The sequence below is a fragment of the Schistocerca americana genome, chromosome 4 (genome assembly GCF_021461395.2).
Source record: "Schistocerca americana isolate TAMUIC-IGC-003095 chromosome 4, iqSchAmer2.1, whole genome shotgun sequence".
Classification (NCBI taxonomy): Eukaryota; Metazoa; Arthropoda; class Insecta; order Orthoptera; family Acrididae; genus Schistocerca; species Schistocerca americana.
Window position 1 is genome coordinate 822,468,666 of NC_060122.1, and position 23,112 is coordinate 822,491,777.

The 23,112-nt window shown below is 44.6% G+C and overlaps 1 protein-coding gene across 1 annotated transcript in view; it reads left to right on the plus strand.

Moving 5' to 3' along the window:
• Positions 1 to 23,112, plus strand: part of LOC124613832 (titin homolog) — a 1,109,199-nt gene that overhangs the window by 43,533 nt on the left and 1,042,554 nt on the right. Inside the window, exons 6-8 of the mRNA XM_047142555.1 lie at positions 1,128 to 5,666; positions 12,302 to 12,656; positions 19,869 to 20,153. Of these exons, the coding sequence (XP_046998511.1) occupies positions 1,128 to 5,666; positions 12,302 to 12,656; positions 19,869 to 20,153 (5,179 nt within the window). The remainder of the gene's footprint in view (positions 1 to 1,127; positions 5,667 to 12,301; positions 12,657 to 19,868; positions 20,154 to 23,112) is intronic.

The following is a 23,112-nucleotide window of genomic DNA, read 5'->3' on the forward strand; positions in this document are numbered from 1 at the left end:
TTCGCCTTGTCAGTAGGGTACACTCCAAAGTTCTGTACGCAGGGTCCCTCAGAAGTTGGCGTACAAATGGTTAAAATGGCTCTAAACACTATGGGGCTTAACATCTGAGGTCATGTCCCATAGACTTAGGACTATTTATACCTAACTAACATAAGGACATCACACACATCCATGCCCGAGGCAGGATTCGAACTTGCGACTGTAGCAGCAGCGCGGTTCCGGACTGAAGCCGTTGGCGTACATTCTCATCATAACCCACCTGTCGCAAAATGACTGTAGAGTTCCCTTTATCTGTTGGCAGCACTACAGTACTGTTGTCTTCACGGAAGTTCTTGAGTGCAAGCCTCTCCTCAGTTGCGATGTTCGATTTTGGAGGCATGACGTTGGTGACAGCCGTGCAAGTCTATCGGCGGATTTCCTCTGCCACATTAGATGGAAGTGTGGCTGCAGCTTGCTCTACTGCGCTGATGAAACCTGAGATAGGCACATTTATAGGGGTCGTCTGCAAGTTGAGACCCATGCTAAGTACCCTTATGGTCGGGTCATCAAACAGTGCGCCACTTAGATATGTCACAGTCCGAGTCTCTTCCATCTGTTGAGCTTCCTTACTCATGCGATCAAACTTTGCAGACTGGCAAGATGAGGCATTCCTTCTGGCATACTTCGCTAGCGACCAGGAGCCAAGTTCTACCCAGGTCCAATCTTCCCATATCAAGGAGGGTGCCATGCACAGATGAAGGTTTAACAGGTCCTTGGCTACATCATGTAACCTATGGCGCATATCTCTAATCGTCTCTCTCACCAGTGCCATGCTTGCTTTGCGTTTCATCTTGTTCACCGCTTTGGGGTTGATATGCTGTTTAATTCTGGCAAATAACTGGTACCACTTCTCCATCTCGACATGTCAGAAAAAAAATTTTGTTGCTCACAGAAACGAGTGGACCAAGTGACAATTTGAACCATTCAATAATGCAGATGCATCTGAGATTCGTGTCGGAAAGGGAGATGTGGATTTCACAAAATATTCTGCAAAAGCCACGTTGATTTCTACAGCCGAGATTTACAAAGTGGAGCAGCAAATGGAGCCGAGGGATTTCAGCTAACGCCGCCCTACGCTGTGTTGGCAGGTGACGCTGGAAGGCGACTTGGACACGCTGTCGGACCGCACGGATTCGGCGACGGCGGCCGTGTCGGGGGCGGAGCCGCGCCTCGCCGTGGCCGCCGTGCAGCGGGTGGCCGTCGTAGAGGCGGAGGAGGTGCCGGCGCAGGAGGCGGCGGCCGCGCCCACGGCGGCGCTCCCAGAGGCGGCGGTGGCGGCCGTGGCGGCGGTGGGGGCGGCGCGCCGCGAGGCGGCCGTCGCGCTGCAGCAGAGGCCGCTGTCCGCCGCGGCGTCGCTGGCCGACGTCAGCGGCGCGGGGGCGGAGCTGGAGGCGCGCGCGCAGGAGCTGACGGAGCAGCGGCCGCGGGCCACCGTCACCGAGCACCGCGTCGCCCTCGCAGAGCCGCTGGAGGGGCAGCGGGAAGGCGCCGAAAGCCAGCAGACCGAAACGGGGAGAGTTGGGGGCGAAGAGCAGGTGGACATTACGCAGAAGGCGGAGGACGAACGAGGTCTAGCAGCCACTGAGTCCTCAACACAGGAAGAAACTAGAAAAGAACAGCTTACTGAGGAAGTAAGACGTAAAGAGCTGACTGCAGAAAAAGTTGACAAGGAATCTGAGAAGGCACTGCTGAAGGATGATGCAGCTAAGCAAGAAGAAAAGCCAAAAGTTGTCGCGGAAAAAGCAGGAAAGGAAACAGAAGAAGATAAAAGTAAAATTGACGAAACGAAAGACGAAACAGTGCTGAAATCTAAGATCAAAACAAAAACTGAAATAGAGACTGAAACTGAAATAGAAAAATTGCAATCGGAGAAAGAAGGAAAGAAAATACAAGAACAAGATCTGAAGAATAAAGAAAAGAAAACAAAGGGAGATAAAACTGAAGTTGAGGCAAAAAAAGCTGACGAAGGTATGGCTGCAGGAAGAACAGAACAAGAAATTAAGCCTAGAGAACAAGTGACAGAAGGGAAGGATACAACAGATGTCGAAGTAGAAGAACTGAAAGGTGACAAAACTAAAGAAAAAGCAATACAACAGACTACTACTAAGGGAACAATTGATGATCGCGAAGTGTCCGAGCAAGTGAAAGACGCAGATAGAAGACAGGACAAAGTCGAATTTCAGTCAGAGACATTGCCTGTAAAAGAAGTTGATGACAAGAATAAACAAAAAGGGGATTTGGAAACACCGGAGAAATCTACCGAAAGAATGGATGAAAATAAAGCAAAAGAAATTGATATAAAGGCGGAAGTGCAACTAAGAGGAAAGGAAGAAAAGAAACCATTGGATGATATTACAGAAAAAAGAAAAATTTCTGAAACGTCTGATGATACTGGAAAGGAAGAGCTCAAGAGGAAGTCTAGTCCAAAGGGTAAGAAACCGTCACCTAAGAAGAAAACAGAAGAATTAAAAACTGAAGTCGGCGGAGAAATGAAAACAGCGGAGGAGCCAGCTCCTGCAAATAAAGAAGCTTTAGAGGATAAAGCGAAAGAAGAACAGATAAAACCATTAGACGACGAGGAAATGAGAAAAGAGGAAGAACAAAAGAAAAGCGCATCAAAGTCTGAGAAATCTGATGCTAAAACAGAAGACCTTGAGAAGAAGGAAGCCCCAATGCTTAAGAAACTGTCGCCTAAGAAGAAACAACAAGAAGAAAGCAAAACTAAAGTTGAAACACCGAAAAAAACCGTTGAGGAATCAGATGATAAAGATAAACGAGGATTCGAGCAAAAATTGAAAGATGAACGTGGAAAGCCGTTAGCTGATATTGAAGAATATAAGAAAGAGGAAGATACTAAAAAAAGTGAGCCAACATCTGAAAGAAATGAGGAGGCTAAAGCAGAGGAACTCAGAAAGGACACTCCAAGGCTGAAGAAACTCTCACCTAAGAAGAAAAAAGAAGAAGATAAGAGCGTGCCTAAAGATGAGGAAAAACAGAAAACTGCAGAAGATTCTGATCTTAAGAATAAAGCAGAGTTAGACCAGATATCAGAGGTAACAAAATCTCTTGACGATATTGCAGAAAAGCAAAAAGAAGAAGACAAGAAGAAAAGTGATCTGAAACCTGAAAAGGCTCAGGAAGACGCAACAGAAGAAATCAAGAGGAAGGAAAGTCCAAGACATAAGAAGTTGTCACCAAAAAAGAAAAAAGAAGGAGAGAAAAGTATCTCTAAAGATGAGGAAGAACGGAAAACTACAGAAGAAGCTGACGTGATAAACAGAGGGGAGGTTGATGAGAAATCGAAGGAAATAATTAAATCTCTTGATGATAGCGCAGAAAAGCAGAAAGAAGAAGAGAAGAAGAAAAGCGATGTGAAATCAGAAAAGGACCAGGAAGCTTCAACAGAAGAACTCAAGAGGAAGGAAAGTCCAAAACTTAAGAAGTTATCACCAAAGAAGAAAAAAGAGGAAGAGAAGAGTATATCTAAAGAAGAGGTAGAACAGAAAACCACGGAAGAATCTGATCTTATAAGTAGAACTGAATTAGACCAGAAATCAAAAGAAGTAACAAAATCTGTTGGTGATAGCGCAGAAAAGAAGAAAGAGGAAGACAAGAAGAAAAGTGATGTGAAATCAGAAAAGGACCAGGAAGCTACAGCAGAAGAACTCAAGAGGAAGGAAAGTCCAAGACTTAAGAAGCTATCACCAAAAAAGAAAAAAGAAGAAGAGAAAAGTAAAGCAAAGGAAGAAGAAAATCTCAAGGAAAGTAAAATAGACAAGAAAGTAGAAGACCAGAAAGAGATACAAGACACAAAAAGTGAAACGCTTAAGAGAGCAGAAGATGCAGAAGTAATTGCGAAAAAGAAAGAAGATACTAAAGATGGAAAAACACAGAAAGATGATAAAGTAGAAGAGAAGAGACATACAGAAGTTGCAACTACGGACATAAGCGTTGAGCAGCAGAAAAAGGAGGAAACCGAACAGGTGCAATCGAAACATCGTGATGAACAAGCAAAGAAAACCGACGAACAGGGAGGTGAAAAAGTTTATCGTAAGGAAGTCTCAGAAAGTAAAAAACAAGAACAAGACTTGAAGAAAGAAGTTCCAGGTGAAGCAACAATAGAAGAAGTGCAATCAAGTCAAACAGAGATACCGAAACAAGCAGCAGAGAAACTGAAGGACGATGGCAAACAGAAACAAGATGAAAAAGAAATTGACGAAGTTGGTAATCGGAAGGGCACTAAAAAAGACGAAGCAAAATCAAAGAAGAGAAAAGAGTCCCTGTCAGAAACAGTAGTGAAGAAAGAAAAAGAAAAGACTGAAGATAAATTAGAAGACCATAAGGCAGTAATTACAAAAGATGGAGAAGTAATGGGAGAACATGCAGATGTAAAGCTCAAGGAAAAGAAAGAAGTAGAAGATGAGGCGCAGAAGTTGAAAAAAGAAGAAACTGACAAACTCAAAGGCAAGGATTCTAAGGTGAAGTCAAAGGAGAAGGAAAATGACCTAAAGAAGGAAAAAGAAGAAGAGAAGAAAGAGCAAACAACCGAACCTGACAAGCATGAAGATTCAATTACAATTTCAAAATCGAAACAGGCCGCAGAGCAAAAACAAGATGCTATAGATGGAACAACGGAAAAGAAGAGTATTAAGCAAAAGCAAGACGTCGTCCAAAAAGATATGGGAAAGGAAGAAGAGGGCAGTAAACAGAAGCCTGCAGAAAGGAAACAAGAAGAAAAGAAAAGTAGCGAGCAAAGAGAGACTGAAGAGAAGGAAAAGGTCCCACAGGTTAAGAAACGCGGTAGCAAAAAGAAAGAGGTGTCTGAATCAAAGGAAATAGCAGACAGTCAGAAAACAGCTAAATTAGAGGCGAAAAAAGATAGTGGAGAATCTGAAGGAAAACCAGGCGAACGTGAACCGGGAGTAGAAGAAACGAAAAAGAAAAAAGAGGATGCGAAACGAGAAAGTAAAGTGGACGAAACTTTCGTGTCTAAAGGTACCGGGGAGGAAAGTGGAAAGGTTGATGGTGAAGAAAGAACGAAGAAACGGGAAAGAGAAAGTAGCGAAAAATTAGTTGATGATAAAGCAACTGAAAAGAAGTCTGAGATCAAAGAACAGGTAGCAAAACTGTCAGAGAGGGAAGTTAAAGAGGTAAAGGAAGTAAGTGGTAAGGAAAGGAAGGACACAAGTGAAACTGAAAATGAAGGTAAGGTAAGAAAAAGAAGATCAGTTAAAGGTAAGGTGGAGAGGAAAGATGAAGAAGAGCCAGTGAGCGACACTGGTATCACAAAGGGAGAGGACTCAGTGGCAGACAGCAAGTCGTACTCAACCGAAAAAATGAGCGACAGGGTGTTGGCGAGAAAAGAGGGTGTTGCCGACGAATCCGACGTCTCCTCTAGGAGGAGAGAGGTTGCGGCGGACAGGGCCCGTTCTGAAGAGGTCGAGGATTCAGACACGCTTAGCGGGCCCGGCGCAACCCTGCTCCCGGAGGACTCTGACATCTCCCTGGAGGAGCCGTCCTCACGCTGGCAGCGCCGGCGTCCCTGGAGAACCGAAGATCGGTCCAGGTCCTCCGACAGCAGCGCCACCATCACCTCCAGCAGCGGTCGCCGCCCCAGGCTCGACATGGTAAGTCACTACCAGCTCACACTCATCGCCTTGCTCTGTGTCTCGTGCGTTGTACACTACTGGCCATTAAAATTGCTACACCACGAAGATGACGTGCTACAGATGCGAAATTTAACCGACAGGAAGAATATGCTGTGATATGCAAATGATTAGCTTTTCACAGCATTCACACAAGGTTGGCGCCGGTGGCGACACCTACAACGTGCTGACATGAGGAAAGTTTCCAACCGATTTCTCATACACAAACAGCAGTTGACTGGCGTTGCCTGGTGAAATGTTGTTGTGATGCCTCGTGTAAGGAGGAGAAATGCGTACCATCACGTTTCCGACTTTGACAAAGTTCGTGTTGTAGCCTATCGCGATTGCGGTTTAGCGTATCTCGACATTGCAGCTCGCGTTGGTCGAGGTCCAATGACTGTTAGCAGAATATGGAATCGGTGGGTTCAGGAGGGTAATACGGAACGCCCTGCTGGATCCCAGCGGCCTCGTATCACTAGCAGTCGAGATGACAGGCGTCTTATCCGCATGGCTGTAACGGATCGTGCAGCCACGTCTCGATCCCTGAGTCAACAGATGGGGACGTTTGCAAGACAACAACCATCTGCACGAACAGTTCGACGACGTTTGCAGCAGCATGGACTGTCAGCTCGGAGACCGTGGCTGCGGTTACCCTTGACGCTGCTTCAGAGACAGGAGTGCCTGCGCTGGTGTACTCAACGACGAACCTGGGTGCACGAATGGCAAAACGTCATTTTTTCGGATGAATCGAGGTTCTGTTTACAGCATCATGATGGTCGCATCCGTGTTTCGCGACATCGCGGTGAACGCACATTGGAAGCGTGTACTCGTCATCGCCATACTGGCGTATCACTCGGCGTGATGGTTTCGGGTGCCATTGGTTACACGTCTCGGTCACCTCTTATTCGCACTGACGGCACTTTGAACAGTGGACGTTACATTTCAGATGTGTGGCTCTACCCTTCATTCGATCCCTGCGAAACCCTGCATTTCAGCAGGATAATGCACGACACCATGTTGTAGGTCCTGTACGAGCCTTTCTGGATACAGAAAATGTTCGACTCCTGCCTTGGGTAGCACATTGTCCAGATCTCTCACCAACTGAAAACATCTGGTCAATGGTGGCCGAGCAACTGGCTCGTCACAACACGCCAGTCACTACTCTTGATGAACTGTGGTATCGTGTTGAAGCTGCATGGGCAGCTGTACCTGTACACGCCATCCAAGCTCTGTTCGACTCAATGCCCAGGCGTGTCAAGGCCGTTATTACGGCCAGAGGTGGTTGTTCTGAGTACTGATTTCTCGGGATCTATGCACCCAAACTGCGTGATAATGTAATCAGATGTCAGTTCTAGTATAATATATTTGTCCAATGTATACCCGTTTATCATCTGCATTTCTTCGTTTTGTAGCAATTTTGATGGGCAATAGTGTATTTTACAAGAAGACACACACACACACACACACACACACACACACACACACACACACTCGCACACACACAGGGTGACTCTTCAATGATATGCGTAAAGGGTTACGGCTGCTTGCCTACAAAATGCATATCAGACATGAGATAAAACCGACCCATCGCCCTATGAGTAGAACTTCGGCAGTTTAACGCGGAACGAAACAGACGACACTGCAAATTTTCTTAAACAGTTTCTGTTTTCAAAACAAGAAACATTCCACACAAATGATTGTGTAAACAGTCGCAGTTGCCTTATATCTGGCTCAGGACAACAACGATGTGTACTAAAATGTCCGTGATTGACCAAAAGTGAACGTGCGATGTGAGTTACTTTATGGCCAGGTTATAGGCCCTTTCTTTATCACTGAAAGAATAATTACAGGCATAACTTGTCTGGAGCTTAACATCAGGATTGATGGTCACGAAGTAGATGAAGTTAAGGAATTCTGCTACCTAGGCAGCAAAATAACCAACGACGTACGCAGCAAGGAGGCATCAAAAGCAGACTAGCACTGGCAAAATGGGAATTCAATGTTCATTCAAGAACTCGTCCTTCCAGAATATTCATTGACGACCATTGGTTGCTTTTCTCAAAACATTTAGTTTAGGATCGTCTATCGCCTCCGTAATTTTGGCTATAAGAGCTCGGACCAGTCTCTATATGTCAGATACGTATCGTTACTGTATTGTGACCAGTTGTAGGGTACCCTGTAGCAACGAGGTTTTCTAGGCCTCAGCGTGCTGTAGCACTGAACACGCTTTAAACCGGCTATATCGCCTCTACAATATCTACTACTAACACAACAATTGAGCCACTCTTCAGAGTCAAAGTTCACACCAATTACTACGGATACAGTTGTGTTCAACACTTAACTCGCGTCTGTAAGACATACGACATCATGTACAATATTTGAGAAGGATCACAATAATCGCTGATGTAAGCTTGTTGGGAGACGCTGCTGAAAAGTTACTCAAAGTCCAGTCGCCAAATGATGAGCTAGTGGACGAGCGGCAGCCGTCGAAGACAGCTTGCAGGCTGCTGTATGCTGACGGCTGTTATACCGGAGCCAATGTAGCCCCTAAGGACCGGCAACCCATATTACATCGCAGAGGATGAGGTTGTCTATGTCTAAGGCGTACCAAAACCACCATAGTAAACACCGGCTATTTACATACATGATAATGGAAACAGACATTCCGAGCACTACTTCCTGCAGGGTGAGCTCGAGCCACGGCCTGCAGGAAGTATCACTACGCGAAACCCTGACTGGCTGGAGACAGCTATTTAGGGGCTAGAAGCAGGCCCGAAGTTCAGTTCACTCCGGATGCCGACCTCGTGTACTTCGACCGCTGAAGCTTACGTCTTCGTCTCTGAATTGGACTCGTACTAGTGTGTGTGTGTTACAACGAACCTTTGTGAAAATTTAGAAGTGAACTTTTGTTTGCCTCAATTATGAGACTTTTACTGGCATCGTTATTGTTACCCTTCGTTTGTTGTTCAGTCATCAACCTTGTGAACTTACATCAATAAAATTTGTGTTGTGAAAAATTGCGAACAGTCAGTCACAACAGCGGGCGTCGTGACTGGAAGGCTGGCCGTCAGATCTGGAAGTAGACACACCGACTGACTCCCCAGCTGACAGTTCTTGACGATATTTTTTTCTTTATCATTATTTCAGTGCGTGCTAGCTGCGGATAAAGCCGCTCTTCAGCCAAAAGCTACAAAACTTGTAAAGAGATTTTAAAATATGCAAAAACAGGTGACAATAAATAATTTTGGTGGACGGTGCTGATGATTTTTAAAACTTAAGAGAGGATTTTATATTACAGTAAAAATATTATCCCTGATAATAATGTGAATGATTCTGTAGTTAACGATGATACTGGTGGTGCGTGAAAATGATCTTGGTCAAGGTGGAGACGGAGTGATGAATGTGACTATACGGCGCTGTGGAATTGCAGGTAGCGACTAAAACGTCATCGAGCTAGGGGAAGGGGAGGGAGAAAAATAGGATGACAGCGTGAGTTAGAGCATTGTGTCTAGATTTGGTAAGAGGGGAATATACCGAGCTACGTTCTATTTCTGCAACTACGGCTACAGCTATACGTAGTCTCGCCAAGTCGCGCCTTCTGAGTAGGCAACCCAAGTGACACTATTGTACCGCGTGGTGCGTCTTGTTTATCATCCCTGAATGATGAAATATACTCGTACACTGCGGAAAACAATTAAAGGGTCACTTCTTCAAAACGGCGTGATTTTTTCCGCTATTGCCACGCATAAATGTGAAATTTCGCCCAGATGTGTGTAAAGCATTTTTCTATAATGGTGGAAATTGCTGGTGCCCTGCGGCGTCACCGTCGGACTCGGCGATGATTCAGACAGCAACGTGTCGACAGTGGGAGAAAAATAAAATTATCGAGAGCTAAGAAGTTCACGAGAGGAGTGGGGTGGGTTAATGATGTCACGCAGGCACCAAATTTCACCAAAATTCTGCCGGCGCCGCTGTGGACGTGTCACACGATGAAAAGGACATCACAGCCCCTCTTACCCCATTTCACCCTTCTGTCGACGCCTCTGCCATGTATGACGGTAGTATGTCGACGTAAGTGCTGTTCCGCCACCTTACGACATGTACAGCGGTTGTACGTAGGCGTAGTAATTGTTCTGGTCCTGTCTAAAGGCCGCTTACAACACTCACGGTTTCTACTCTTGCAATTACCTTGAGTACTTCAGATGTTATTCTAGCGTCGGTAATTGAAGTACGTATACACAACTACCTCTTTAACAAACGCTAATGACCTCAGATGCCGCGTAATGGATAAAGCATAGTCAAATGTTAAGTTATCGTATAGTCTTGGTTGCAGCTTTTGTATTTCGTGAAACTACTTCTTGCGAGTGATAATATTACTGAAGAACACGGTCGCCAGCCAAAATGACGAATCGATTAACGTTATTCAATAAATTCACCAAATTTGTTCTTTACTATATTTTCGTTCTTATTAAAACTTTTTCTCTTTTAATAAGTTCTATCAATGAAGGAACAGGCTAATGCACGTAGAAAGCCGAATAATGACTGCTTTCAGAATGGCTCACACGCACACATTTAGAAAGTTTTGATCAATGGAAACAACGCCAGAACGACAATAATGCCAACTTACTTTTCTGGAGGTAAGATCAGCAACACTGCCTCTGAAACCATGTGTTATACACAAGAAATATTTTACGATACTTTTGTAAGTATCGAAATGATTGCAAAAGTTTTTATACTTGGTTTTTCTCTGCTTTATTGAAACAGTTACTTTACGTAATTTCTTGGACAGAAGGTCCCAATAACCGAGTTCATACACTAGGTAGAATTGTTATTTACTTTACGTACATTCAATGCAATCTACAATTCTCCACATTTACTTTAATTGCTGCACTTGAGTGATAATTTAAATTTACTTTGAAAGAAAACACGAATGGATTCTCGATTTCTTTCTCTTTAGTATAGGAAAGGATCCCTACTTGGAACACTTTAAGTTAAATGAGTAGTTTTGCGTTAAAAAAACATTTAAATGATTATTGAATAAAACACACAAAAAATGTCAACACAGCTCTTATACAGAACTACGGACGGTTAATTTCAGTATTGTCACTGCTGGAGCTTTAGGTGCTTTGAAGGCACGTACCGTTTTGCAGCGACGGAGATTATTACTCGTCTTCGTGGTGTCGAATTATGCGACTTACACCAGCACAATTATGTGTTTGGCTTTCCTGGGGATATGCGTCGGTCTAAGTAATGGATGCCTTTTCCATTCAGGAGCCAACACTCGTTGCAGACGTAATTTTATGCCTCCTCTAAAGCATTGTAGACATGTACATTAGCACTTGCCCTTCACTAACGTCTATTAAGCAGTAAAACTTTTGCCTTTGTTTAAACATCACTGCGTAGTACAGCGTGCATCAGCTTTCGTCCCCTCCCTCCACAGTGTCTTACTCCGATTCTCCCCTCTCCTACCTGCTTCCGTTAGCACCAAAAAATATCCACCTTTTGCGACCTTCCAGAACGTCGATAGATCCCTACTGGTTTTCACCTGTATTTAACTTTAGCCCTGAGCTGGTGATGACTTCACTTTACAAGCAATTACACATAGTTAAATAAAAGATACTTACATAACATAATAAATATTTTGTTAGTTACATATAAACATTAACTTCACCCAGTCAAGGAATATTATCTTCTGCAGACACTCTTAAACACTATATGCTGTAGAAATCTCATTCTTTGCTTCATTAGTGCGAAGTCTCTCGACTCTAAAAAGATCGATAGTGTTACACATGGAGGTCAGAACAGCGACACTCAGCGCGCAAATCACGCGGTTTTCCTATGAGTGGCAGAAGGAAACATTTCAGACACACCACTGCTCAGAATCGACAAAAGAATGTCTCAGAGGGTGGCATGAAGGTTATCAATAATACCACCCTTTGCTTTAGGGCGCTGATTTTCACACTTTTCATGGTCTAAGACAACAGTTGGCTATGTGATGAGCAGCAGTGCGATCTTCTTGATAACGTTTGACACTGTATACACTTCCTCCATAACTGAACTCTACTCTGAGGACATGTTGGCTATGCAACCCCGTTGACCTCGATCGGCTCCCTCTGGAGTGTAGCGTGACCACAATTTTTACTGTAGTGCACACGTTGGAACCACTAAGACGTACTGAAAATCATCTGACGAAATCTGAACGTGACCAGAAGCATGCTTTTGCAGTCTTCCTGTGAGGTCATAACGGAGGGGGGATGGAGGGGCGGCTTGCGACACCACAAAGGATCGCTCTAACACCTATAGTTCGGCAAAGCTCTCGGTGCCTCCTGCCTATCTCCATTGGGCTCTTTCAAAACGTTCCTGTACAGAAACACACAGTCACTGAGACTTAGGCGCCGACGTGACAGATAATCCTTTCGACACCACCTTAGATTTCACGTGGGTGGCCAGCAGACGCCAGTGCAGCGCCACTCACCTCAGGGATGTCGAAGTGGTTGCCTGTCACACCGGCGCCTAGGAGTCAGTGACTGGCCGCCTCCGTACACGGGCATTATCGTGGATAAACCAAACTTTTTTGTCGACACCCCGTGCTGACGCGCGCCGCGCGTGCCCGGCAGCTGAGCAGCTCGGCGAGCAAGCCGCAGTTCGTGACGCGGCTGCGCGAGCGTTCTGCGGCGGCGGGCTCGCGGCTGCGGCTTGTGTGCTGCGCGCTGGGCTCGCCGGCGCCCGCCTTCCGCTGGCTCAAGGACGGCCGCGAGCTGCCGGCGGGCGAGCGCCGCCGCTACCGCACCGCCTGCGACCACTCCGGCCTCGCCACCCTCGAGATCTTCAGCGCCGCGCCCGAGGACGCGGGAACCTACTCGTGCGAGGCGTCCAACGAGGCCGGCTGGGCCTCCACCAGCGCCGAGCTGCGAGTCACCGACCACCTGCAGCCGACGCCCGCGCCGCCCACCTTCACCAGGGCCATCCGCGGTGAGTACCGCGCCGCCGGCACCTCTCTGTCCTGCTCGTCGATACGAATGTGCTCATCCAAAATGCTAATAAGATTACTGGTCGCTGTTGTTGTTGTTATTGTTGTTGTTTTGGTCTTCATTCTGAAGGCTGATTCGATAAAGCTCTCCTCGCTGCTCTACAGTACCCTAGCCTCTCTGTCTCTCCACAACTACTGAAACCTAAAATCATTTCGACCTACTTACTATAACGAGCCTCGATCTCTCAAGGTTTCTTGAATGTCATAAGAGGACTACCTCAGGGATCGGTGCTCGCACCATACTTGTTCACTGTTTATGTTAATGATATACCTAGCATTGTATCTTCCAAAGCAGCTTATGATAGTAATGACAAAAATGCTGCAGAGGAATTGAATAAACTTATGATAGACAAAGCAGTGTTGACTGGAATACTCTCTTTCAAATTCTGTAGGTGGCAGGGGTAAAATACAGGAAGTGAAAGGCTATTTACAATTTGTACAGAAACCAGATGGCAGTTATAAGAGTCGAGGGACACGAAAGGGAAGGGTGTGAGACAGGGTTGTGGCCTCTCCCCGAAGTTATTCAATCTGTATCTGTATATTGAGCATGAACCATGGACCTTGCCGTTGGTGGGGAGGCTTGCGTGCCTCAGCGATACAGATGGCCGTACCGTAGGTGCAACCACAACGGAGGGGTATCTGTTGAGAGGCTCCTGAAGATGGGCACCAGCCTTTTCAGTAGTTGCAGGGACAACAGTCTGGATGATTGACTGATCTGGCCTTGTAACCCTAACCAAAACGGCCTTGCTGTTTTGGTACTGCGAACGGCTGAAAGCAAGGGGAAACTACAGCCGTAATTTTTCCCCGGGGCATGCAGCTTTGCGGTATGGTTAAAAGATGATGGCGTCCTCTTGGGTAAAATATTCCGGAGGTAAAATAGTCCCCCATTCGGATCTCCGGGCGGGGACTACTCAGGAGGACGTCGTTATCAGGAGAAAGAAAACTGGCGTTCTGCGGATCGGAGCGTGGAATGTCAGATCCCTTAATCGGCAGGTAGGTTAGAAAATTTCAAAAGGGAAATGGATAGATTAAAGGTAGATATAGTGGGAATTAGTGAAGTTCGGTGGCAGGAGGAACAAGACTTTTGGTCAGGTGAATACAGGGTTATAAATACAAAATCAAATAGGGGTAGTGCAGGAGTAGGTTTAATAATGAATAAAAAAATAGGAGTGCGGGTAAGCTACTACAAACAGCATAGTGAACGCATTATTGTGGCCAAGATAGACACGAAGTCCACACCTACTACAATAGTACAAGTTTATATGCCAACTAGCTCTGCAGATGATGAAGAAATTGATGAAATGTATGATGAGATAAAAGAAATTATTCAGGTAGTGAAGGGAGACTAAAATTTAATAGTCATGGGTGACTGGAATTCGAGAGTAGGAAAAGGAAGAGAAGGAAACATAGTAGGTGAATATGGATTGGGGGAAAGAAATGAAAGAGGAAGCCGTCTGGTAGAATTTTGCACAGAGCATAACTTAATCATAGCTAACACTTGGTTCAAGAATCATAAAAGAAGGTTGTACACATGGAAGAATCCTGGAAATACTAGCAGGTATCAGATAGATTATATAATGGTAAGACAGAGATTTAGGAACCAGGTATTAAATTGTAAGACATTTCCAGGGGCAGATGTGGACTCTGGCCACAATCTATTGGGTATGAGCTGTAGATTAAAACTGAAGAAACTGCAAAAAGGTGGGAATTTAAGGAGATGGGATCTGGAAAAATTGATTAAACCAGAGATTGTACAGAGTTTCAGGGAGAGCGTAAGAGAACAATTGTCACAAATGGGGGAAAGAAATACAGTAGAAGAAGAATGGGTAGCTCTGAGGGATGAAGTAGTGAAGGCAGCAGAGGATCAAGTAGGTAGAAGTAAGGATGTAGAGGCTTATCTCACGAGGGGTAAGATAGATAGTGCCTACAGGAAAATTAAAGAGACCTTTGGAGAAAAGAGAACCACTTGTACGAATATCGAGAGCTCAGATGGAAACCCAGTTCTAAGCAAAGAAGGGAAAGCAGAAAGTTGTAAGGAGTATATACAGGGTCTATCCAAGAGCGATGTACCACAGGGCAATATTATCGAAATGGAAGAGGACATAGATGAAGATGAGATGTGAGATATGACCCTGCATGAAGAATTTTGACAGAGCGCTGAAGGACCTAATTCAAAACAACGCCCCGTGATAGACAACATTCCGTTAGAACTACTGAGAGCCTTGAGTGAGCCAGCCATGACAAAACTCTTCCATTTGGTGAGCAAGCTATATGTAGCAGGCGAAATACCCTCAGACTTCAATAAGAATATAATGATACCAATCCCAAAGATAGCAGGTGTTGACAGATGTGAAAATTACCGAACTATCAGTATAATAAGTCACAGCTGCAAATTACTAACGCGAATTCCTTACAGACGAATGGAAAAACTGGTAGAAGCCGACCTCGGGAAAGATCAGTTTCGATTCCATAGAAATGTTGGAACACGTGACGCAATACTGACCCTACGACTTATCTTAGAAGAAAGATTAAGGAAAGGCAAACCTACGTTTCTAGCATTGGTAGACTTATAGAAAACTTTTGACAATGTTGACTGGAATACTGTCTTTCAAATTCTGAAGGTGACAGGGGTAAAATACAGGGAGCGAAAGGCTATTTATAATTTGTACAGAAACCAGATGGCAGTTATAAGAGTCGAGGGACATAAAAGGGAAGCAGCGGTTGGTAATGGAGTGAGACCGGGTTGTAGCCTATCCCCGATGTTATTCAATCTGTATATTGAGTAAGCAGTAAAGGAAACAAAAGAAAAATTCGGAGTAGGTATTAAAATCCATGGAGAAGAAATAAAAACTTTGAGCTTCGCCAATGACATTGTAATTCTGTCAGAGACAGCAAAGGACTCGCAAGAGCAGTTGAATGGAATGGACAGTGTCTTGAAAGGAGGATATAAGATGAACATCAACAAAAGCAAAACGAGGATAATGGAATGTAGTCGAATTAAATCGGGTGATGCTGAGGGAATTAGATTAGGAAATGAGATGCTTAAAGTAGTTAAGGAGTTTTATTTGGGGAGCAAAGTAACTGATGATGGTCGAAGTAGAGAGGATATAAAATGTAGACTGGCAATGGCAAGGAAAGCATTTCTGAGGAAGAGAAATTTGTTAACATCGAGTATAGATTTAAGTGTCAGGAAGTCGTTTCTGAAAGTATTTTTATGGAGTGTAGCCATGTATGGAAGTACAACATGGGCGATAAATAGTTTGGACAAGAAGAGAATAGAAGCTTTTGAAATGCGGTGCTACAGAAGAATGCTGAAGATTAGATGGGTAGGTCACATAACTAATGAGGAGGTATTGAATAGAATTGGGGAGAAGAGGAGTTTGTGGCACAACTTGACGAGAAGAAGGGACCGGTTGGTAGGACATGTTCTGAGGCATCAAGGGATCACCAATTTAGTATTGGAGGGCAGCGTGAAGGGGAAAAATCGTAGAGGGAGACCAAGAAATGAATACACTAAGCAGATTCAAAAGGATGTAGGCTGCAGTAGGTACTGGGAGATGAAGAAGCTTGCACAGGATAGAGTAGCATGGAGAGCTGCATCAAACCAGTCTCAGGGCTGAAGACCACAACAACAACAACAGATAAAGCATCTTGCTGATTTAAGGTAAATTAATTAGAATTAAACAGTAGCAAAACCGGGAGTACACTATTCTCCCTAAAAGATAATGGGTGCCATGGCAAAGATTCTATCAGATTACTGGGTATCCGTCTCGACACCAAACTGAACAGGAGCAGACACATACAGATAATTCATGCAGCAAACTGTTCCGTCTGTTGCAGAAATAAGGAAATTAGAAAACTGTGTTAGTGCAAACATGTTACTCCTTGCCTACTACGCCTTTTTCCACACAAGCAAACTATGGAAAAATGAGGTGGAGTAACTCGGCTGGAGCCAGAACAGTCTTTATTTGGTTAAAAAAGATACTAGGTGCATGTATTCCCTAAGAGCGAATACTCCATGCATAATGTAATTTATTGATATTGAAGTAATGACTGCCCCAAGTTTATACATTTTTCACAACTTTATGCAGACTAAGAACTGTTTATTTGAGAGTTTGCAGTTAGTTTTTCAAGAACGTAATCTCAAAATAGAGGGGATGTGGCACACTTTTTCCTTTCCTTTGTTAGCTGTAAGAGTCTCGTATTTCTCACTGCAGACGTGCAAGTAGGGAAGGAGTATACACAATGGGGACTAATTAGAAGATGATAAATAAACAATATCAGTTACAGAAACTGGTACTAGGTTTTTCGTGAGATAATACGAATTTTCTTAACAGTGGGAGGTTTAAAAACTTCTAATGCATAATTGGCCGAAGACGTGAAAACTGTCATTTCTCACCCACACTTAGACCTGGTTTTCATGACGTTTTTGTATAGTAGATGCACTTCAAAGAAATATATTTTTTAATATAAATATGTTGTGAATGTGGACTGTGTGGTGAGGAATCGCTAGTCATGTTCCGTTTTCACACCGATGACTCGTAGAAGAACTGGGATAGTAACTTCTGTTCGGACGCTGCCTGGAACACAATATACGTAGCGCCAAGTGATATGCGCCGCTATACATTATGTCCCAGGAGAAATGGGCAAGAAACAGCGATATGACAGGGACGGCCATTTGAAGCAACAAACCGCCCAAATAAGAATGGTTCACGAGATAGAAGACATTTAATGTACATTGTTATTTACTTTGTGTACACATGTGAAACAGTGTGTTTTGCAAAGCAGGAATTGAAAGATATGCATTTTTAACACATCCACGACCAAGCATTATCGTACATGTCACGTTACGGCTGTTGCACAGTTCACTATATAAATGTTAGGGGTATCCCACCGTCAACTGCAAAGGATTTGTGCGCTCTTGGGAGTACTTGTTCTGTTCCTTGTCCGAGTGTGCCTGCACGTTCCCTAATGAGGGCAGTAGCATTCACGATTTGACCAAGCAGTTGATGTCAGGTATTCCTCTTTCGTTTCCATACCTCAGACTCCATCCAACACCATAAACAAAAATGTAATGGCGGGAACTCTGGCGACCATGGTGGCCATTAAATTGTTCTGTGGAAAAGTGACAAAGGTAGTCCCACAGGGTTGAATGCTAGGTCCATTCCTGTTCCCTACACATGTGCTCTTTCTCGGAAACCATTCGGAATAGTCCACTGGTCCATACGACGTTTTTAGCTGTGTGTGAGCGTTCCCGTCATATCTCTGCATAAGCTCAGTTGACAAAATATTGGTCGACAGCTTAAAAGAGAAAATGGCTCTGAGCACTATGGGACTCAACTTCTGAGGTCATCAGTCCCCTAGAACTTTTAGAACTACTTAAACCTAACTAACCTAAGGACATCACTCAAATCCATACCCGAGGCAGGATTCGAACCTGCGACCGTAGCAGTCTCGCGGTTCCAGACTGTAGCGCCGAGAACCGCACGGCCACTCCGGCCGGCGCTTAAAAGAGAGCACTGGCCACTTTTGTGCGCTGTAGGTGGTGTACAAATGGTACTGGGCGGCCACGTGAGTCTCCACCACTTACGTACGTCATGGTAGTGGAGTGGTGTGCGTGCGTGGGAGGGAGGAGCTGCCGTGTGTGCCCATGACGACGTGGGCATACCTGAAGCGACGTGTGGGCTCCTCGCCGGACTGAAGCGTTGTCACACGGTGTTAGCGAGGTGTCTACTGTTGTTGTTGTGGTCTTGAGTCCAGAGACGGGTTTGATGCAGCTCTCCATGCTACTCTATCCTGTGCAAGTTTATTCATCTCCCAGTACCTACTGCAACCTACATCTTTCTGAATCTGTTTAGTGTATTCATCTCTTGGTCCCCCTCTACGATTTTTACCCTCCGTGGTGCCCTCCAATACTAAATTGGTGATTTCTTGATGCCTCAGAATATGTCCTACCAACCGATCCCTTCTTCTAGTCAGGCTGTGCCACAAATTTCTTTTCTCCCCAATTCTGTTCAATACCTCCTCATTAGTTATGTGATCTAGCGATCTAATCTCCCCATTCTTCTGTAGCACCACATTTGGAAAGCTTCTATTCTCTTTTTGTCTAAACTAATTATCGTCCACGTTTCACTTCCATACAGGGCTACACTCCATACAAATACTTCCTGAAAAGAGGTACTGACACCTAAATCTATACTCGATGTTAAAAAATTTCTCTTGTTCAGAAACTCTTTTCTTGCTATTGCCAGTCTACATTTTATATCCTCTCTACTTCGACCATCATCAGTTATTTTGCTCCCCAAGTAGGAAAACTGATTTACTACTTTAAGCGTCTCATTTCCTAATATAATACCCTCAGCATGCCCTGATTTAATTCGACTACATTCCATTTTCCTCGTTTTGCTTTTGTTGGTGTTCATCTTATATCCTCCTTTCAAGCCACTGTCCATTCCGTTCAACTGCTCTTCCAAGTCCTTTGCTGTCTCTGACAGAATTACAATGTCATCGGCGAATCTCAAAGTTTTCATTTCTTCCCCATGGATTTTAATACCTACTCCGAACTTTTCTTTTGTTTCCTTTACTGCTTGCTCAATATACAGATTGAATAACATCGGGGAGAGGCTACAACCCTGTCTCACTTCCTTCCCAACGACTGCTTCCCTTTCATGCCCCTCGAGTCTTATAACTGCCATCTGGTTTCTGTACAAATTGTAAATTTTACCCTGGGCCACCTTCAGAATTTGAAAGAGAGTATTCCAGTCAATATTGTCAAAAGATTTCTTTCTCTAAGTCTACAAATCCTAGAAACGTAGGTTTACCTTTTCTTAATCTACTTTCTAAGATAAGTCGTAGGGTCAGTATTGCCTCGCGTGTTCCCACATTTCTGCGGAATCGAAACTGATCTTCACCGAGGTCAGCTTCTATCAGTTTTTGCATTCGTCTGTAAGGAATTGGTGTGAGTATTTTGCAGCTGTGGCTTATTAAACTGATAGTTCGGTGATTTTCACATCTGTCAACACCTGCTTTCTTTGGGATTGGAATTATTATATTCTCCTCGAAGTGTGAGGGTAAAAACTAGGAGTGACAAAATTTTTTGTCGGATAAGCATTGTGTGCTGGAGTGTGACATAGGGTGTGGGTGTGCCTGTGCAGACTCGTACCGCTCCAGCGAGGACGAGCTGGTGCTGGAGTGCCGGGTTCGCGGCTCGCCCGCCCCCGCCGTCAGCTGGCTCAAGGACGGCCGGCCGCTGCCGCTGGCGGGCGCCGGCGCTGCCGACGCGGACGTCGACGGCCGCTTCTCCGCCAGCGAGCTGGCCGACGGCGTGTGCCGGCTGGTGGTGCGCGCGCCCTCCGCCCACGCCGACAGCGGCGTCTACACCTGCGTCGCCCGCAACGAGCTCGCCGAGGAGCGCGTCTCCGCCAACGTCGTCTTCCCAGGTACTGCTGCTGGTACTGCCACCCTCCCAGCCTCCACGTTCCTCACCTCTCCTGTACTTACACGGCGACAGTCATTGAACTATGTGAAATAACGTCTGAACGGTTTCCGGTAGGACGTTCGTACTACACGGTTCGCCGCGGAGCATGAGTATGCTCATGCGGACGCGCATTTGGTTTGGTTTAGCGACTAACCCACTTTCATTTGGATAGGTTCGTCAATAAGCAAAATTGGCGCATTTGGGGGACTGAGAATCCGCATTTCGCGATCGAGAAGTCTAAAATGGTTCAAATGGCTCTAAGCACTATGGGACTTAACATCTGAGGTCATCAGTCCCCTAGATTTAGAACTACTTAAATCCAACTAACCTGAGGATATCACACACATCCATGCTCGAGGCAGGAACCGAACCTGCGACCGCAGCAGCCGCGTAGTTCCCGACTGAAGCGCCTAGAACCGCTCGGCCACCGTGGCCGGCCGATCGAGAAGTCTCTTCACTCTCAACGAGTGACTGTGTGGTGTGCAACGTGCAGTCACGGAATAGTCGGTGCGATATTCCTCGATGACACGGTGACAACCGAACGGTACGTGAAGGTTTTGGAAGATGATTTCATCGCCATTATCCGCAGTGACCCTGATTTCGACAAGATGTGGTTCGTGCAAGACGGAGCTCGATCCCATCGAAGCAGGAGAGCCTGCCGGAGTGGCCGAGCGGTTAAAGGCGCTACAGTCTGGAACCGCACGACCGCTACGGTCGCAGGTTCGAATCCTGCCTCGGTCATGGATGTGTGTGATGTTCTTAGGTTAGTTAGGTTTAAGTAGTTCTAAGTTCTAGGGGACTTATGACCACAGCAGTTAAGTCCCATAGTGCTCAGAGCCATTTGAACCATTTTTGAAGCAGGAGAGTGTTTGATGTCCTGGAGAAGCACTTTGGGGACTGCATTGTGGCTCTGCGGTGCCCAGACGCTACAGGTAGTGGTTTTGATTGGCTGCTATATTCTTTGTATCTGAACACATGCGACTCATTTTTGTGGGGCTATATTAAAGGCAAGGCGTACAGCAATAACCCAAAAACCATTGCTGAGCTGAAAACAACTGTTCAGGAGGTCATCGACAGCATCAAAGTTCCGACACTTGAGCGAGTCATGCACAATTTTTCTATTCGTCAGCGCCACATCATCGCGAATGGTGGCAAGCGTATCGAACATTTCATTACCTAAACCCGAATACCTGTACTGACGTTTACATGTTGAATAAAGTACACGCGCTCCGTAGTTTGTAACTAATTTATGTGTTTTTATATGGTTCAATAATTGTCATCCTATAGTAACACACCTCTCGGTTTGCGAACCCTTGCTTCACAGTGTCCTTTATGGGGCCTAGTTCCATTTTTCTATACATTATAACATTACCGCTTGGTTCCCTAAAAATTTTGCAATTTAACCCAGGATTATCTTCACTACTCAAAGTTAAATCTAACTTTGGCTCAGAACTAAGTAAATTATGCTGCCACAAGAGTCTTTGGTCACTTACCTAATAGCATCAAAATTGTGACTGATAGCCATATAACATTTAAAAGGAAATTAAAAGAATTTCTTAATGGCAACTCCTTCTACTCATTAGATGAATTTTTGGATGTAGTAACTGGGTAATTTCCCCAAGCAACACAAAAAAATTTAAAACATTAAGTGTCATGTAATATTTTGTGTAATGTAATATATTGTATAGACACCTTTTATTAACCTGACACGTTCCACACCATTATGAAGTGTCGCATTCATGATCTATGGAACAAGTACTAATCTAATCTAATCTAATCTAATTCTATTCGTCCACGAGACCCAAAAGTTGTAGATACTGACACCTTTCTTGATGACGTGTTCCTTGACTCTCAGAAGGTGTTGCACCCAATGAACAAAATGCGGGCGTGCAGAATATCAGACCGACAGTGTCACTGGCTTCGAGGGCTCCTAGTAAGCATAACGTAGCATTCCAGTCTCAACAGACAGAAATCTTGAGACTTAAAACGAGCTTCGGGCATGCTGATCACTCCTCTTCACATTATACAGGGTGTCCCAGAAGGTTTTAACTAAGTAGTTGTTGACGAACACATTCTCCGCAACAAGCAGTCGCTTTCGAGTTTACGCTACTGCTCCAGGTTTAAAGTTAGTGCTCACACGAATACTCTTTACCCCTGGCCACGGACAGACTGCAGGCATAAAGACTTTCGCTCTCTGCAAGTTGTGCGACAGCTGCAGTTCTCGCGTTAATTGTATCGTAAAACAGTGACACATAGCCAAAGTGATTCTTGCATTATTCTCGTCACCATTCGTGGTAACCTCAGCACTAGGTCCGATGATTTCGATAACAGTGCTGAAACACGACTCTCCGCTTAGTGGAAGAAGTTGAGCCCTACTGATGTTACGATAGCAAAAATAGTTACTACCTGCTTAGGCTAGTAACTAGTAACCAATCCATAACAAGGGTGCCAATGATCATCTGTGTTGCAACAGAACTTTATTATATTTATTTATTTATTTATTCATACATTTATTCCACTTGGCAAGATTACGGCATTCAGGTCCTACCGCTTCCTAACTGGTACATGAACAGTATATAATAATAATAATAATAATGACAACATGTATAGAAACGAAAATGTGGAATTTAAGAATTGTTAGTCTTATTAACATTGACAGCTGTTTGTCTTGCCTTATGTGAGTACTGACATCTAACAGAAAGGTAAGGCAACAATACAGAAGGAATGAATATGGAGAAGACGCTGATGTGTCACAAGAAGAGGGAGTTACAACAGCGCAAGATAAGCTGATGAAATGAAAACAAGATCACAGAAATTAACGGTTCAAGAGAAGCGTTAATTAATCAAAAACAGCATAAAGCAGTCAATAAGGAGGTATAAATGTAGTCTTTTTGCGTTCTAGCAGGTCACAGTTCTGTAGA